Source organism: Cheilinus undulatus, linkage group 8, assembly GCF_018320785.1.
Source record: "Cheilinus undulatus linkage group 8, ASM1832078v1, whole genome shotgun sequence".
Lineage (NCBI taxonomy): Eukaryota > Metazoa > Chordata > Actinopteri > Labriformes > Labridae > Cheilinus > Cheilinus undulatus.
The window spans coordinates 14664417-14680792 of NC_054872.1; the positions used below are offsets into that span (position 1 = coordinate 14664417).

At 41.2% G+C, this 16376-nt stretch overlaps 2 protein-coding genes across 3 annotated transcripts in view; one reads left to right on the forward strand and one right to left on the reverse strand.

The window, feature by feature from the left end:
* Positions 1-8128, reverse strand: part of LOC121513323 (teashirt homolog 1-like) — a 56076-nt gene extending 47948 nt beyond the window's left edge. Inside the window, exons 1-2 of one of the 2 annotated variants that reach the window (XM_041792992.1) lie at positions 8015-8128; positions 5497-6063 (exon numbers count right to left, since the gene is read on the reverse strand). In XM_041792992.1, the coding sequence (XP_041648926.1) occupies positions 5497-5536 (40 nt within the window). In that variant the 5' untranslated portion in view covers positions 5537-6063; positions 8015-8128. Of the gene's footprint in view, positions 1-5496; positions 6064-6262; positions 6606-8014 lie in introns of those variants that run through there. The other variant, XM_041792991.1, reaches the window with a different exon arrangement.
* On the forward strand, positions 7306-11312 carry LOC121513324 (prostaglandin reductase-3-like). Its single transcript, XM_041792993.1, has 2 exons — positions 7306-7871; positions 10124-11312. Exons 1-2 carry the CDS (start codon positions 7588-7590, stop codon positions 11052-11054), a joined length of 1215 nt encoding a protein of 404 aa, XP_041648927.1. The 5' UTR covers positions 7306-7587; the 3' UTR covers positions 11055-11312.
* Positions 11313-16376: the final 5064 nt, after the last annotated feature.

Genomic DNA, 16376 nt, shown 5'->3' on the forward strand with positions numbered 1-16376 from the left:
AAAATGTAATTACTCAGCACAACACAAATATTACATAGTAATTAAGCACACTTAACAAAGAGCTGATAACAGACGCAGCATGCCGTTTATCAAAGCTTTGAGTCCAGGCTGAAGTTGAAAAAAAAAATCCAGTTTGTTATGCTGCTGCAACATTGAAAAATGAGAACAAAAATTCTTTATTTGGGGGGAAATTGTTTTTCTATGGCAGTCAGGAGTAAGACTGCTTGTCAGCCCAGTCCCAGAGGGCTGCTTTCTATCTGTTTCAGACTTGATTTTCTCAGACTTAGATTTTTCTCTCTCTCCCTCTTTTGGATCCCATGACTTGCTGCTGTTTTTATGTGCTGCGAGGCAGGCAACAAAGCACATCTGGCTGCTTTAATGATATGATTTCCCATCATACTAAGCCACCTCCATTATGACCTCCCACAGAGACATGCTGGCTGCACTTAAGCATTAGGTGTAGGTGTATGTGTGTCTGTCTGTCAGTCAGTCTGACTGTCTGTGTTTACGGTTGACTCTGTGTGAGTGTGTGTGTCGAGGGTAACACACTGCTAGTGATGGTAGCAGCGTGCCCTCAGGGCAGCTTTTGTTGAGAATGCCCCGGAAAGAATCAGAAAGAAAGAGAGAGAAAGAGAAGAGGAGGGGTATTACTGCTGTTCTGTGAAATATATCCTTATCTGTGGGAACAGGAAAAGCTTAACACATGCAGCTTAAACCACACTAATACCTTGCATTTCATTATATTACTTATTCACTGATAATCAATAGGAAAAATGGCCTGTTTTCTTAGTATAAGTGTGCTAATAAACGTGGCTAATGCATGTAACTAAGAGAGTATTACCACCTCACAGGCAGACATGCTCAGACACAGGGGCACTTGTGGTGACTGGAGGCATTAGAAGAGCGAGCTGAGCATGTTTGACCTTTGACTGCCTCAAATCCCCGATGTAAATTTAACTAATAGTTTCAGAGGGTGGCGCAGGAGCAAAAGTGGCTATCGACGAGGTCGATCGATGCCACCTGCTAACGACACCACCGCTCCAATTAGCGTAACCTCTAGCCGAGCCTCGCCGCCATAAACACACATGCTAAAGGGAATGCCCAGGAAACACGGAGCTTAACCGAGAGAGGGGGAATGAAACAGGCTGCTAGGGATCAATAAGTGCTCCTGCTCGCTCTGATATCTCTTGTTTAGTTTAGAAATAGTGAGCAGATATGACAGTCAGAGGTGAGAAATATGTGCAGCGGCTGTTGGAAGGTTGTTTTCGTGCTCCTGTTGGGGGGGGGGGGGGTCCTGAAAGCAGGCCGTGCTAAAGAGGATGACTAACGCGGAATGGTAACGGTTACACTCGTTCAAGTTATTCATTCCAGGAAAACTAACACCGGTCAGCGCTAATATGCAAACACACTCTCTTCTTTTCTCTTTCAGACACTGAAACAAACACTCAAATACTTTTTTAATCAGATTTTCACATAAACTTTCATTTCCAGGCGCTCTGCAGCTTTTGAGCTATCCAAAAAAGTTATAAACAGCCCCAACTTCCAGGCCAAAAACACAAGTTCCTTTGCTTTAAATCAAGTTTTTATCAAAACAAGAAGACTGCTCTAATTCTAAGGAAGGAGGGCGGTATTCAAATTCAGCAACATTCAAAGTAAAGAAAAAAACACACCTTGAGGCTAAACACTCCTCAGGACGGCGGTGCAGACAGAAGGGTAGGGGGGCACATAAATCTCAGCATGCTGATTATTTCGAGGGGAGAATATCACATAACAGCATCGTCAAGTAAGAGCACAAAGGTCGCTGTGTAATCTTAGCTACCCCGGGCATGCAAAATCATTAATCCCTGGGCACTGTGATTCTCCAGCTCGGAATAAACCGGAGGCCTTCAGCCAGGCGGCTGCAGCAGAACAGAGCTGGGAGGACGTTCAAGAAAAGTACGTGGAGAGCGTGTTATGATGTGTTGGAGATTTACAAGCAGGGCTGCAGCACATGCTGAAAACTTCAACTGGCTGACTGTATTTCTTGCTGGGAGAACTTTGGAGTGCAAGTTTTTGGAGCAGGCTTGAAGAGTACATTTTGCAACAGTTGAGAAAATTTCCAGCATAAGAAAAAAAAGTTTAAAGATGTGTAGCGCAACTTCTGCAATGTAGCTGGACACAAATTAAAAACAAAGGAGGTAAAGAAAGAGAAACCTGAGGGAAAGGTTGCGAGGTTCATAGATGGTCGAGGTTGCTTATTACAAGGTTATAAGGGTGGTGGTGGTGGGGGTGGCGGGGGCTTACCCAGGTCATTAACTGGCATTGTCTCCTGACGTGATTAGTCAGGTAGCAAAGTCCATTTGTCACCTGCACAGGCAAATTGAGTTGGTGCTGCACTAGGGGCTATTGGGACTGTATAATATCAACTTGATTACATCAAGGCAGCTGCGGACTTGACACCTTACTGAATTTGTCAGCATTAATCGTTAGGGCCTGTCACAAATCCATCAGCTCCACAGATAATTAGGGCTCTCTCTAATGAAGCCAACGGGAAGGAACCTTACCCCCACCGCCTCCACTCATACACGCACACTCACACACATTGTCTTTCTCATAATTAACCGCAGATATAAGAGCGACTATCTTATCTGCTCTTCCTCTAGTAAGACTATCTAAGCCTGCATGGGATGAAAGACGGCGTCACTCCGTCCTGACTTTTAATTGTCCCTGCCTTCCCCCCACATTTAGAGCAAGTGATGAGGTGAGGCTACAAGTGTAATAATGCACAGGAGGAGAGAGCATGTGTGCACAATAAAACATGGAAACAAGAAAGAAAGCACTTTTTGCACACTTGCTGATGCAGATTTGCAACTTTTGGTATATGCCTTGGCTGCACTTTACTGCTGAGATTTTTTTGTCAAAGTTTCTTCCAAGAAAAAAAAATCTCAGCTGCAATGGGAGCTTTAATTGCCCTTGTGTATTTTTTGTGGATCTTATACTTTGCAAAAAACACTTAGGAAAATTGTGTAGGTAAATCATTAGTATTAGGGGCTGAAAATCAGATTTGATTTGCAAAGTGACACTAAAAATTCTACATAAAGATGTAGAAATTTTAAAATTTTTTTGGATATTTTTTAATAGGATCCCCAATGGCTTGTGCAGTTTGCATGAACATAATGCATACAAAATGAAATAAAGTCAAACATACTTAAAATGTCATCCTACAATCAAGACAGCAAGCAACATGTAACTTCATAGTTAAATGAAGCTTAGAACAATAAAAATAATACTAAAAACAAGCAAACCAAAGCAACATGCAGTTTAAAAATTCTGCTGATGCTGCAAATTCATTAAATCCATTAAATAACAGGCAGCCTAAATAATAGGAACACTGCCTGCAAAATTCAATCAAGTCATTTGTTAGACCCTACAATTAGGACTCTTGCGATTTCTAGGGTTGTGGGTCATTCTGTGCAGGATTTAGCTTGGAGACACTTGAATACAAGTATTGCATTACAAAAATATTCCTCAGAATGAAAGAAGGAAATGAAAAAAAGAAGAAAAAGCCTGCCGATACAAGTCTGCTTTTGTTTTTTTTAATTGTCTGAGCTCTGATTTCCATGCACAGTCACACCATGAGCAATTTCCTCTGTGCAGCAGCAGCAGAGTGAGGAAGCCACAGGTCAGTACCAAGCTCCCAGTGGAGCATCAGGCTAGCCTAGTGTGTGTGTTCATGCACAAATGTGTGTGTTTTGTTGTTATTGGGAGCATGGAGTGGAGGGCGTTATCACTGACCGACTGTCATGTTCATGGAAGAATGGAAAGCATCCAGACTGCCAAGCTGTGATTGACCATTACAAGCCATGATGCGCATGGCACTCAGTGGACGGTGTAATGGATCAATGGTGTGTCTGTGTGAGAGAGGAGTGTGTGTTGTAAAAAAAAAAAAAAAGAAAAAAGAAAAGGAGAGGGGGAGGGAGGGGTCACAGAGATGTCATGTTTTCATGCCTCCATCTACATGCAGGGTCCTATCGGAGTCACTGTGCTCGAACCACGGCTGACCTTTTAACAGGGCTATTCCGCTTTAACAACAACACACATTCAAAAGTAAGGCTCCATGACTGCGTCTGAATCCTTTCTAGGCCCAAAATAGTGTAAAAGTACTTTGCTAGAAAGGCACAAAAGGGAAGAAAGAAGTCTAAAGCGAGCACTGGTTGAATGCTCTCCATCCTACACTCCTTCTCATCCTCCTCCTCATCCTCATCACCACCACCATCATCACCAGCAGCTCCCCGCTTTCAATGATAAAAACCTGCTGAGTTCAAAGTCTTCGGCGGCTGGCCCTCCTGTTCGACCCGCTTTGCACCTCATATTTCAGAATCTCTTTAAAATTCTGTAACTGTCTTTTGTTCACTGCAGTTGTTAATGCCTAACTTCAAAGGCTCGGCCTCATTAGCACAGAGGTAGAAACCCCTGTCACTCATTTACATTTGTTTAAAGGCTGCAGGGAGACGAGAGAGAAAAAAGGGGGAGTCCAAATCCAAACCACTAGAAGTCAACCTTGTCGGTCGTCTGCCAAGACCTGGTTTTATCAGTTGGTCACATTGCAAATATAATACTCCCCTCCAGCAGTGGATATTGATTTCATTACTGGGCTGATTCTTACAGTGAATGTGGGGAGAATTTGGATGGGAAAACCTCAACGTTTCTCTCTATGAAGAAAAGGCAGACGAGGGGAATCAAACACCTGATTAAAAAAAAGGAGTGTTTGGGTAGATTTTCCCTCTGATCTACTCAACATACACCCGTCCTTTCATCTGCTTTTAGTGCCTTCCTTTTAAATAAAATGAGGTGTTTTTCTGCCATAATTTACAACTTTTTTTTTTTGCTTTTACTTCCTGGTTGAGACAACAGGAGGGTTGTGTGTGAGAAAGAGGGTGGCTAAATCTCGCAGAGGCATGCCTGTCTTCATGGAAGGATTTATTGATGTTTATCAGGGATGAATAGATCAAAGACTGCCACATGACAGGCGATCAATCACGCATCAAATCAAGGATGGCAATCCTCTAATAAAACAGAAAGAAAGGAAAAAACCGGCTCTCACCAGTTTTCTCCCCCTTTTTTCCCAGTCAATTATTCATCATTACTCACTCTTGAACCTCAAAAGCTGCCTTTTATCCCCCATAACATGCCATTTAGTTTATCTCACCAATCTTAAGAGAACTTTCCTGGCAAAGGAGGATTAAAAAAAAAACTCTAAGTGGCCTTGCGCACATACGTGCGTCATTTACGCAATTAAGGCACATTTTAAACACAAGTTAGGGTCAGAGGTTGCGCTGCGCGCTGTGTTAAAACCACAACAAATTAAATCAAAACAACAGTACTTTAAAATAAATGTGAGCATGCAGACGAACTTAAGTGTGTGACAGAGTGAGGGGTGTATTCATTTGGCACGGGAAATAAAAACTAGTTGGCTACTGGGATGGGAAATGGTCGCTATGAAGGGGCGGGTTATACCTGCTGATCGCCGCGGCTCTTGCTGCTTTCTCCTCGGCATAGTGACCGTCACTTTCCACGGTGCTTCTCATGCAGGAATTAGGAACAAATCAAAGTCTATCAGTTTTGAAAAATCATCCCGTTTTTCGGGGGCAAGGAGGTTTCAGTCTCGGAGCTGAAAATGTCTTCTTTTCAAGCTTGCTGCTCTTTTTTGGACTTAATGGCTGAATCGGCTTCGACAATAAGCTGGAAAACTAGGAAGGGATTCGGCCAGCTCCTGACACCTTCGTGTCCATCAAAGATCATCTTCCTTCATGTCTCTCATGGCAAGGTACAAACAAAACAAAAAATAGAAATAGCAGCAAAGAAAGCACCCAAGTTTAAAGTTCACTCCCCCTTGTGAAAATCTTTCTTATCTCCAGTGCTGTTCGGAGGGGGACGAGACTTTGCTGCGCCTTTTACGCACACCAAAACTAAAAAATAAATAAAGTCAAGCGGTGAGCAAACAAATAAGTCCCGTGTGAGCGCAGCGCACAGCTCTGATAAGTAATGTATCCTCGTGTTTCCTTCTCTTCGTTTGCCAGGGACCTGAAAGAGAGAAAGGGGAGAGGGGGAAAGAGATAGACAGGCATTAGATGGGTTAATGTCAGTCCCGTCACTACCACGCCACCTCAGCCCGGATCCAGCCTCACCAGTCCGGCGGAGACTTTTTCCTCCCTCCCCTCTTTCCCTCCTTCTCTCCCATTGAAAAAATAATAGGCACGAGCAGCCTTTCTCTCTTACTTACGTTTTAAGACTCGTGGAAATAATTTCCACCGCTCATCTCATCGCATCTTGGACGGAGTCGGTTTTTTTTTTTTTTTTTTTTTTTTTTTGGAGGGGTGGTTGATGCGGTGGAGAGGATATCACTTGAGAGAGAGGGGAAACAAACAAGACGCAGGCGCATCCAAGCTTCGCCAACAACAGATCAGGACGACATGGACTCAAATATTTGTCTCTTAAAAAGCCGAAAAGAGGGAGGAAAAACTCCAGGGACTGATCCGAGGTCTCCCAAAAAAAGAAAAAATGGAAACGCGGTGGATCCAGAAGCTGTTTCAGACAGTCTCAACTGATAGACAGACGCATCGAGTGGCTTTTCCTGCTACATTTTTACTCCTCCCCTCTCCACAAGCGTCACCCCTGACAGAGGAGCCTACCTGTCAATCTTTTTAATTGTCTTGTTTTCCCCCCTCTCTCTCCTTCTCCCTTTGCTTTAAAAAATACCAAACCTACCACAAAGGAAAGGAAACTTTACGAGAAAATAACCAAACTCACAAGAACGTACATCACAAAGAACAACAAGAACTGATCAAGCATTAGCTTGTTACAACTCAGATGTCAGATTTAGCTTATTAAAGCGTGGCTCTGACAGAGCACGAGGTGGAGGTTCGGCTCTCTCTGGGGGTGGGACGAGTGCGCTGATCCAAAATGTTACAGTATTTACGACTCTTACGTGATTTTGAGCGGATGATTCTAGAAAATGACAGCCATGTGACAAAAAACGATCACACAGCTGAATGAATTGTTCCACGATTCGCTCGTGCACGCTGTGGTTACAGGTGTACATGTGGACACAAGGATGCAGCCCTCCAAAATAAAACGCGAATTCAACGAGAGCGCAGTTACGCAATACGTACTCTGACTTCTCTGTATTTTCAAATGTTTTAATAGATCCAGCGGTGGCCGTGGTGTTTTTTCGTGGGTGGGAAACGGTTTGGGATACGCTGGGAGATGAGGATTGATTTGTTTCACCTTACTAGGAAGTGAGTGCTGTGTCCGGGAAGGGGAGGGACTCCAACGACAAGTCTGGGGCGCTGCTGTGCTACTCACAAGGCTGCACCACAACACTGCACCGATTTAAATCCTAAATAGTCGCTTCTCTGTTTGTTGTTTTTGCACAAGAAAATCGAGTGTCACGCTAAAGAGTGTGCTCGGTTACATTTCGGCTGAAAATGCGCGTTTAGCCCGGTTCTGCCCAGCTCGGCCTGGCCTGCACAGGCTAAAGGCAGTGCGGGTTATCACTACTACAAACGAATGTTAAGTTGCCCGTGAACTTTGTCACATTTTGGAGCCATGTCGACCCTGCTATTGGTGAGAAACTGCACGAGAGCGATATCAGCGATCGGCTGGGGGCGCAGAGGCACCGAAGCACTTTCAGGAGTTCATCGGGCTGCGCGGCGCACAATCATAGATCTGTCCTACTCAGCGCACTTCATGGATTTTAAAGGATCCTCCATACCGAGCAGCATGAAAAAGCTGGTCGTAAACAAGCTAAGTCCCAATTTCAGGGAGGCTGTTTCTATGCAAACCGTTGCGGTGCCTACACCCGGAGACGCGGAGCTGCTCGTCAGGAATCGGTAAGTTGTTTTTGAAAGGTGGCCACCAATAACAGTACTGTTTGGAACAGCGATCCGGGACCCACAGAGTCTATTTGTGGATCATTATTAGCCGCTAATCAATCACTATAACGCTGAGAAGTTATAGAAAGGCTTCCGCTTACCTCGGTTTACCCATGTCCAGCACCTGCGATCAACATCATCATCACAAGATGGCAAAATACGTGAGGAATAAGCGCTGTACTGTAATTCCAAGTTCCGCCCTCTCTGCATTTGTCTATCAATCCATCTCGGCATCTCTCTCTCTCTCTCTCTCTCTCTCCCTCCTCTCTCTCTCCCTCTCCCTCTCTGTCCTCCTGTCTCTCTACGTCACCAAACTGCAAACAGAAAGTCGTGGGGGGGTTCAGACTGGCATCAAGAGATGCAGATGATGGAGAAGGAGATGCAGTGTTTTACATGGCGCGAGAATACAGTAACATTTGTTTCGTTCAGCTGCAGAAGGCAACATTGTGTGCATTGAAACGAGAGAGTAAAGCCACCTTAAGACTCTTTCTGTTGTTTGATCCTGAAATAGGCAGAATTACCACTACATTGGTATGATAATAAACTACATGTATTCAGAAGGGGGGAAGTATTTTTAAGTAGGAAATCTGTCATCGTTATTTTAATTTACTACATTAATTACCATCTGATTTCATCCTGATCTGATTTAAAATGTTAAATATGCTACACACAAATACACCTAAGAGTTTGTAGCAGCGTTTAAATGTATAATATCACTAAGCGTGAGTGATATTAGTTAGTTTCTTATCACTGTGCATGGGATCAGCTCTTGTGAACTAGGACCTTTGACCGTCTCATTGCATGTGCAGTGTAGTGAAGCGTCAACAGTCTTTGAATGAGAGAAAATAAATGTTTTAGTTTTGTGGTGCAAAATGAGAGCTAATAATTGCCCCATATTGCACAGCAACAGTGCAATCATAATGAAATATAAAAGATGAAAGTGTTCGACGTCAAGTGAGGAATTGATCATTTAAAAGATCATGACTGCAGTGAAAGAGGATGAGGGATTAACAAAGAAATGAATGTTCCTTTAAATGTTACTCATGGCATCACTAAAGAGGATATTTTCAACGTAGATTCAATCCTTGAATTCAAAGTGTTGTGCATGTGTAAATAAGAGTTAAATTTTGTCTTAAAAGCTGTAATTGAATACAGAGGTTGCACCAATGAGCTTTCTTTAAAACTGGACTACCGTGAGTGCTCATTTGGAAATATGTACTGTATTTAAATTGATTTATCAATAAGATTCCACTATAAAACACATCATTTGCATAGATTAAGATACTTGGTTCAATTTGAATCTAAATAAAGGCCTTTAAATCTTCTATAGCTCTCAAAACGTAGCATTAAAACACACACACCTCTCATTTGATTACACCTTTTATATTAAAATGCTGCCTTAAAAAGTGTTGGTGCTTAAACTTTTTTGGTAAATAATATTATTTTCAGGAAACATTTGTCCTGATAATTATCCGACTCAAAAGTTGTTCAAACATTTTTGTTTGAAGGGATAATGGCTTTTTCTGTCACATTACAAATGCTCTGTGTTTTTAGTTTAGTGCTTTAAAATTTCCAAACTTTGATGATAACATAATATTTTCCTGCGAGGAAGCTGAGAGTGTAGATGTAACATAGTCAAATCAGGGTGTTTTGTTGTATCATCGTGACCCATCTATAAACCAGAGAAGCATTATCTCTAAGCTCAAAGTACACGTGTGACATGCACAGTAATGAGGCTCAGCATGCGTGCCGCTCTAACAGACAGTAAATGATTTATTTATACATTCTTTTCTCACATATTTGTTTCCAACATGTTACCAAAGTAAGATGAAAACAGCCCGTCTTCGTGTTGAGGCAAGAAGCGGCTCTGTGAGATTTTGTAAAAGTGCAGTTTTGTTGTGGGTGTCTCTGAAGACAATGAATCATGACATCATGCAATGTGTTTTGTGATACAAACCTTCCCCTGTCAGTGCAGGACTGTTCTCCTACGGAGAAAAGGAATCATTGCCAAAACAAGCAAGAGTGTTTGTGCCCCGTGCAGACATGTCTTGAGAAGGAAGTCTTGACCTTCAGACAGAATTCAGGGAAAAGTCGCTCACACTAATGACCATATTACAGCTTACATACATTTTGTGTGCATTTTTTTGTCAACCACGTTACAAGTTTATTTTCTCCTTATTTAATGCACTATTCTTTTTTTTCTGTTCTAGTTTTGTGGGGATCAACGCCTCTGATATTAACTACTCATCAGGCCGGTACGACCCCTCAGTGAAGCCCCCCTTTGATGCTGGTTTCGAAGGCATCGGTGAGGTCGTCGGCCTCGGCCTTAGCGCCAGTTCCCGCTTCACCATTGGAGACACAGTGGCCTATTTCAGCAATGGTGCATTCGCCGAATACACCATCATAAAAGCCAAAGAAAGCATTCCTGTCCCTGCTGTGAAACCAGAGTTCCTCACCCTGCTGGTCAGTGGCGCCACGGCCTACATCGCCCTGAAACGTCTGGGCGACCTCACAGAAGGTGAGACTGTCCTGGTCACGGCAGCTGCAGGAGGAACGGGGCAGTTTGCAGTGCAGTTCGCCAAACAGGCCGGCTGCCACGTCATCGGGACGTGTTCGTCTAACGAGAAAGCTGGCTTCCTTAAATCCATCGGATGCGACCGGCCGATCAACTACACCTCAGAAGACTTGGCGAAGACGCTGAGAAAAGAGTACCCGAAAGGCATCGACGTGGTGTATGAGTCTGTGGGCGGCAGTGTCTTAGACCTTGCTGTGAAAAGTTTGGCCAACAAGGGTCGACTGATTGTGATCGGCTTCATTTCCGGGTACCAGAGTGCTTCAGGGTTCCCACCCTTCAAAGGGGACACCCTCCCCGTCAGGCTGCTGCAGAAGTCAGCCAGCATGCGAGGTTTCTTCCTGCCGCACTTCTTCAGTGACTACAGAGAGGCTCTGGGGAGCATGATGCAGATGTTTGCTAAGGGGAGGCTGAAGTGTGAGGTGGATTGTGGGGATTTGTCAGAGGAGGGGAGGTTTGTAGGCTTGGAATCAGTCTTCAGGGCTGTGGACTTCATGTATGCAGGGAAAAACCTAGGCAAGGTGGTGGTGGAAGTGGCTCCAGCCACTGTTAGCAACAGTAAGCTGTGATTTAACTGATAAAAATGCACTAAAAAAGGGTTAACTTGAACCTTAATGAATGCTCACTAACAAATAGAAACGTACGGTGCTTTAAATCATACTTTAACAGAGATTTTGTTCTTTATTTTTGTACGATAGTTGAGAACTATTATAAGTAAAGCCTCAGAAATGAATCAGCTGCTTTTTTTTAATCTACACATGAGACAAAAGTGTGTTTCCACCTGGTTGATAATATTGCAAAACGCTCAGATTAAAAATCCGAAAAGAGCCTATGTACTGTAATTCCTCCCAGATTTTTTTCCCACGTGTTTTAATATGTTGTTCTCACCTCCTGGTTTGAGTCCAACTCAAATTATTTTAGACCTGCTGCCATAACACACTCACTTTCAGCACTCTCAGGCACTTTATCTTCTATAAATGTTTTATGATGGACTTCATTGTTTTTCTAATAGGGGCTTACATTGGTATGTGCTTGTCAAAAGTGAGTGCTGCTCCAGGTGTGCTTGGCGTTTCGATGCCTGTTTGTGGCTGACAGAAACAGCACTCACACAATCAATCTTTTCATTCACATGCCCACAAGCTGCACATAATAAAAAAATTAGTCCGGCTAAGCACGAGGTGGACTGGAAAAGGCCAAGACTTTTCTCGTCTGAAAGTAAGAAAAGCCCTCATAGTGAATGTTTTGTGAAATAGCCTTTGACATGTTTTTTTTTTTTTTCATTTCAATTTTTTTTCTGTTTAATTTAGTTTTTTGTAACAATATACAGAGCAGGGAAATATGTTTAGGGAGGCCGAATGAGGTGTGTATGATAACTAAATCTCAACAGATACAAAAATCTTAAAATTTTACATTATTAAAAATGATTTAATGATCCCCTTTTCTTTTAAAAGCTAGAATCCTAAAGTCCACGTGGTATGTAATGTTCTGTATGTAGTCTAAAGCAAACACCTGTTCCTACCTGGCAGGGAGGGCTGTAGTGTTCATGCACTGTGAACATGTTATTTCCTCATCCAGGTGGCCACTCAAAATATAACCCAGTGTGAAATACGTTACAGGTGTGACCCCAGCATGCAAAGCTGCTACCTTCACCAGACGGTGCAGGAAATCAGAAACACACCAGGCCGAGGCTGCTTTCAATCCACTGTGAAGGAAGTTAGAAAGGCAGTGATTGTGTTAGACACGGACAGTGGTCACTGTTTGATCAAGGTACATTGATTAATAGTGTTATTTTTATTATTCATGTCCATATGTTCTTTAATTAAGTGCATTTACTCAAATTTATTTTACAAATCTGCAAAGTATGAAAAGTATAACTTATCCATTATAGTGGAAAGGTGGTAGATATATAAAAGCACCATTTCATTTGTACACATTTCCGTCTATTTTATTACCTCCAGATAAATAAATTCTGCATTTTTGTAGATTTCTCGTTAAATTTCTTGTCATTCAAATCCTTTATTACTATAACATTAATCATTTTGTCATATCTATCAGCAAAACTGAGTCAGCACTGATAAATGTTCAATGTTTCAGCACCTAGCCTTTGTTAGCATGTTTGACGATGCTGATGAAGGCTGAATGCTGTAACAGTGATACAAAAGAGGGATAGCTGGGCCACTCAATGTGGTCATGGTAGAAGAAATGTAATACAGTGTTGGTTTGTCTTGAAAAAATGGAAAAAAGAGAGGAAACTACACACTCTAAGCAGGAAAAAGAAATATATATATGTTTACATTTTTCATGTTTGAGGGCCTTTTTTCTTCTCATTTCTTATTGTGCTGAAACAGTGATGCAACAGTGAATGCAAATATGACTCAGATGTAGAGGTGAGGTACATACATCTGCATAACCCTCGACCTTCAGCCTTTGATAAATGAAAAAATTGAAGATAATCAAGCATCAAGTTTGTTTGAGCAAAAGCAGGCACTTTGTTGCATCCACCTCTGCAAAATCACTGTTCATCTGTCACTCAAAAAGGACATTTTTGTGTGCGGACTTCAGTTCTTGTTTAGTAAAGGGGTTCCCAAAGTGGGGGTCGAGACCCCAAGGAGGATCGCAGAACACTCAAGGGTGTCGCAGGATGCTTTCCAAGAAAAACAAAGAGAAACATAATATAATTTAATGAGGTAAATTTTATACAACATTTAAAAAATATTGTTAAAATTAGTTCATTTTTAAATGTACAGAAACTACATAAAATGTAAATTAGTACATGATGTTTTATGCAACAATGTATGCCTGAACCACCCAAAGGGAAGGTGGGGGTCCCCAGTCCCGACACTGTTATTTATGGGGTCACTGGCTGAAAATATTTAAATATTTGGAACCCCTGGTTAAGAATATGTTTTGTTATTCAACATTTTACTATAGCCTTGTGCTGGACCAAAAATCATATCTTGGTATTTGTTAGCTTAATGGAGATACACATAATTTCTTTAAAACTTTTTTTAAGAAAAGATAATTTTTTTTTTTTTTTTTTTTTTTTTTTTTTTACAAAACCAGATTTAAAAACTTGGTATGATTGTAGTGAGAAAAAAAAATCAAAAGACATTAAAAACCAGGGCTGTCAAACAAATCAATTTATAATCCAGATTCATTTCAGAATTTCTGTTATTTGCCATGGAAAAAAGGACCTTAGAAGGAAATAATTGAAGAATGAAAAGGTAAATGTTTGACAGCACAAGGTGCTGATGATTTTTGACTTGTCCACTGAGTTGGCTGTGCATTTTTTAAGTGGAAATGAGACATTAAGGAGCAGAGGTAGACTTATTTTACATCATTGTGGCTGCAGGGTGCTTTGCCATGGCTTAAATAAATGTACTTAAAGGGCCAATAAAGCATGTAATTAATCACACATTTAAAATTTAATGCAAATTACGGACCTTAATTGCATCACAATTAATGCATTATTGCTAATAGCTCTGACTGAAAGCCGTTTGATACCATGGCTACAAAAATAGGAGTCTTAGACACCCAATATTGGGCAATTTTTCATTTCTTATTATTAAAAATTGCAGAAAAACTCCTGCACAATGTCTATATTGTAAAAAAAAACATTGCAATATTTCCATATAATGAGGTTGTTGATTTTTTTCACTATTTAAATTGCTGTGTGTTTATCAAAGAGATCGAATCTCCATTGGTTTAATGATCATTGGTATCAAAAAAGTGCAGAAAAGCCATGGTTTTAACCAAAAGAGAAAACTTGCACTTCATCAGTTGTCAGAATATCTGTGCAATTTATTTTGCACACAACATTTGATCATTAAAATCAATAAATTGCCCATTAAAGGGTGTCTAGGAATTCTATTTTTTCTGGGGTGTCAGTATAACTTGATATTTACAAATTATATAAAGGCTTAGTTAAATAAAATAATAGTTTTCATTAAGACTAAACATTTTAAATAGGTTATCTTGTGGTCAGTAAGCATTTACTGTAAATGTCTTTTACCTTGAGCAGTCCTCTTATTAAGCTCTTCCTCTAGCACCTTTTTTTATAATCAACATAAACTTCAAGGATATGAAAAATATTGCCTTACCCAATATCTCATCTGAAAATGTATGAGTATATCTTTAAACTTAATATATTGCCTAGTATAGCCCAAATATACAATTTGACTCTGGTGCAGAGTTGTAGAACATATCACTTCCCACGAGCCCTTAATGTTAAGTCTTCAAGAAAAATAAACAATTTAAGAAGAAATAAATAAGCAAGTTTAATCCAGGGAAACCTGCTAAATATCTGCGTTCACCTCTGCACGTCACTGTTTGTTCAGGCGTTATGATGCAAAAGCAAGCTCCTACATGCCAGCCACATTAATGGTGAGAACCACGATGATGCACATGCATGTTCAGATGTATTTAGCATGCTTGAGTTCTGTTTGCATCCATGTTACACGGCGATGAGGAGGAGGAGGCCTGCTTTAGCATCCCTTCAATTAACAGGAGAGGCCTCGTCTGGGCGTCCTCCAGGGTCTACCTGTACCTCCGCTGATTAGTGAGCAGTCACAGCCCCAATTAGAGAACACAGGAACCTGGTGAGACAACACTCTTTATTTAATTGGATTGTGTTGCAGTCGGAGGCTGCTAACTGGCAACGTATTGAAGCAACCTGGAACTGTGGAGAGTAAACAAGACATTAAAGATAGAGACAGTCTTCACAGACTTCTGTGTGATGGTGAAACTTTGGAAATGCTGCTTCACTTGAGAAATTATGCTAAGTGTCTCTTTCATTTTTAGAGGTACGTACTCTGTGAGGGTCATTAATATGCCAGTTAAGTTTAGACAGTTATGCTCATGGAAGTGAAGTAATGGAGGGTAAACAAAGCGTATCTTTGTGACCTTAATGCAAATGTGAGCGACTTTAATGCAGTATCATACAATGATTGCAAAGAGTAGGAACAAGGAGGAATGGGTTTTTGCCTGAAAATGTTTCCATTGCCTTGTTAATGACTTTTTTACAGTTCTTGCGGCTTTATAATTACCAATAAATCAGTGCTTTAGAAATTAAATGTATAGATTGCTAGTGATTTGTTGATATAAGTGGAACTATTTAACTTTTGCAAGAAGAAATAACATGTTCTTAAAGTTACAGACAAAAAGATGAACTTTTTAATGTCCAAATGTGCCAATGCTCAGTTTTATATGCAGTCTCAATTGCTCTTGTTTGACCAGAGGATAGTTACGGTGGTTAATGTTAGCAAATGAAAGCTATATATTGCTGTATAACCTGATGCTGCAGCAATAGTTTTTTAACTTTGTGACCTCTTTTCTTTCTATATTGTTTCAAGATGTTTAAGAAGTTAGTATTTTCCTTAAACATGAAGGAAAGTGGCTTCTTCTCAGCACAGGTGTAATGCTTTTTGGCTTTTATTTGCATAATTTAATGTGGTTTATGCAATCAAGGATCAATATGCCAATGCCACTGCCTTCACCTGCAGCCCATCTACATTGCACCTGATCCCCATGCCCATCCTGGCAGGTGGGGCTGCAACATTAATTGTGATAAAGGTGCATCAGACCATTGAACTGAAAAACAGGGAACTGAAAAACAAAGCTTCTTATTTACCAGTCAATCTATGTTTCACCCCTAACCTTATGTCATGAGCTTTGTAACCAAAAGAATAATAGGTAGTGAGGAAATACAGGTTGGCCAGTTCAGCCCTAGAGATGGGTTGAGAGTGGAGCTGCTCTTTTACATTGAAGAGAGCCAGTTTAGGGGGTTCACACATCCTGGTCACCTCCCTTTTGAGCTCTTCCAGGTATTTCCAGCCAGGAGGAGACCCTGGGGTAGACCCAGAACTCTCCGGGGGGGGGGGGGGCTACAGTAT

Coding starts and splice junctions, on each gene's coding strand:
- LOC121513324 (XM_041792993.1), top strand. CDS start 7,588: ATGTCGACCCTGCTATTGGTGAGAAACTGCACGAGAGCGATATCAGCG. Junction 7,872..10,123: donor GAGCTGCTCGTCAGGAATCG/GTAAGTTGTTTT, acceptor TTTCTGTTCTAG/TTTTGTGGGGATCAACGCCT.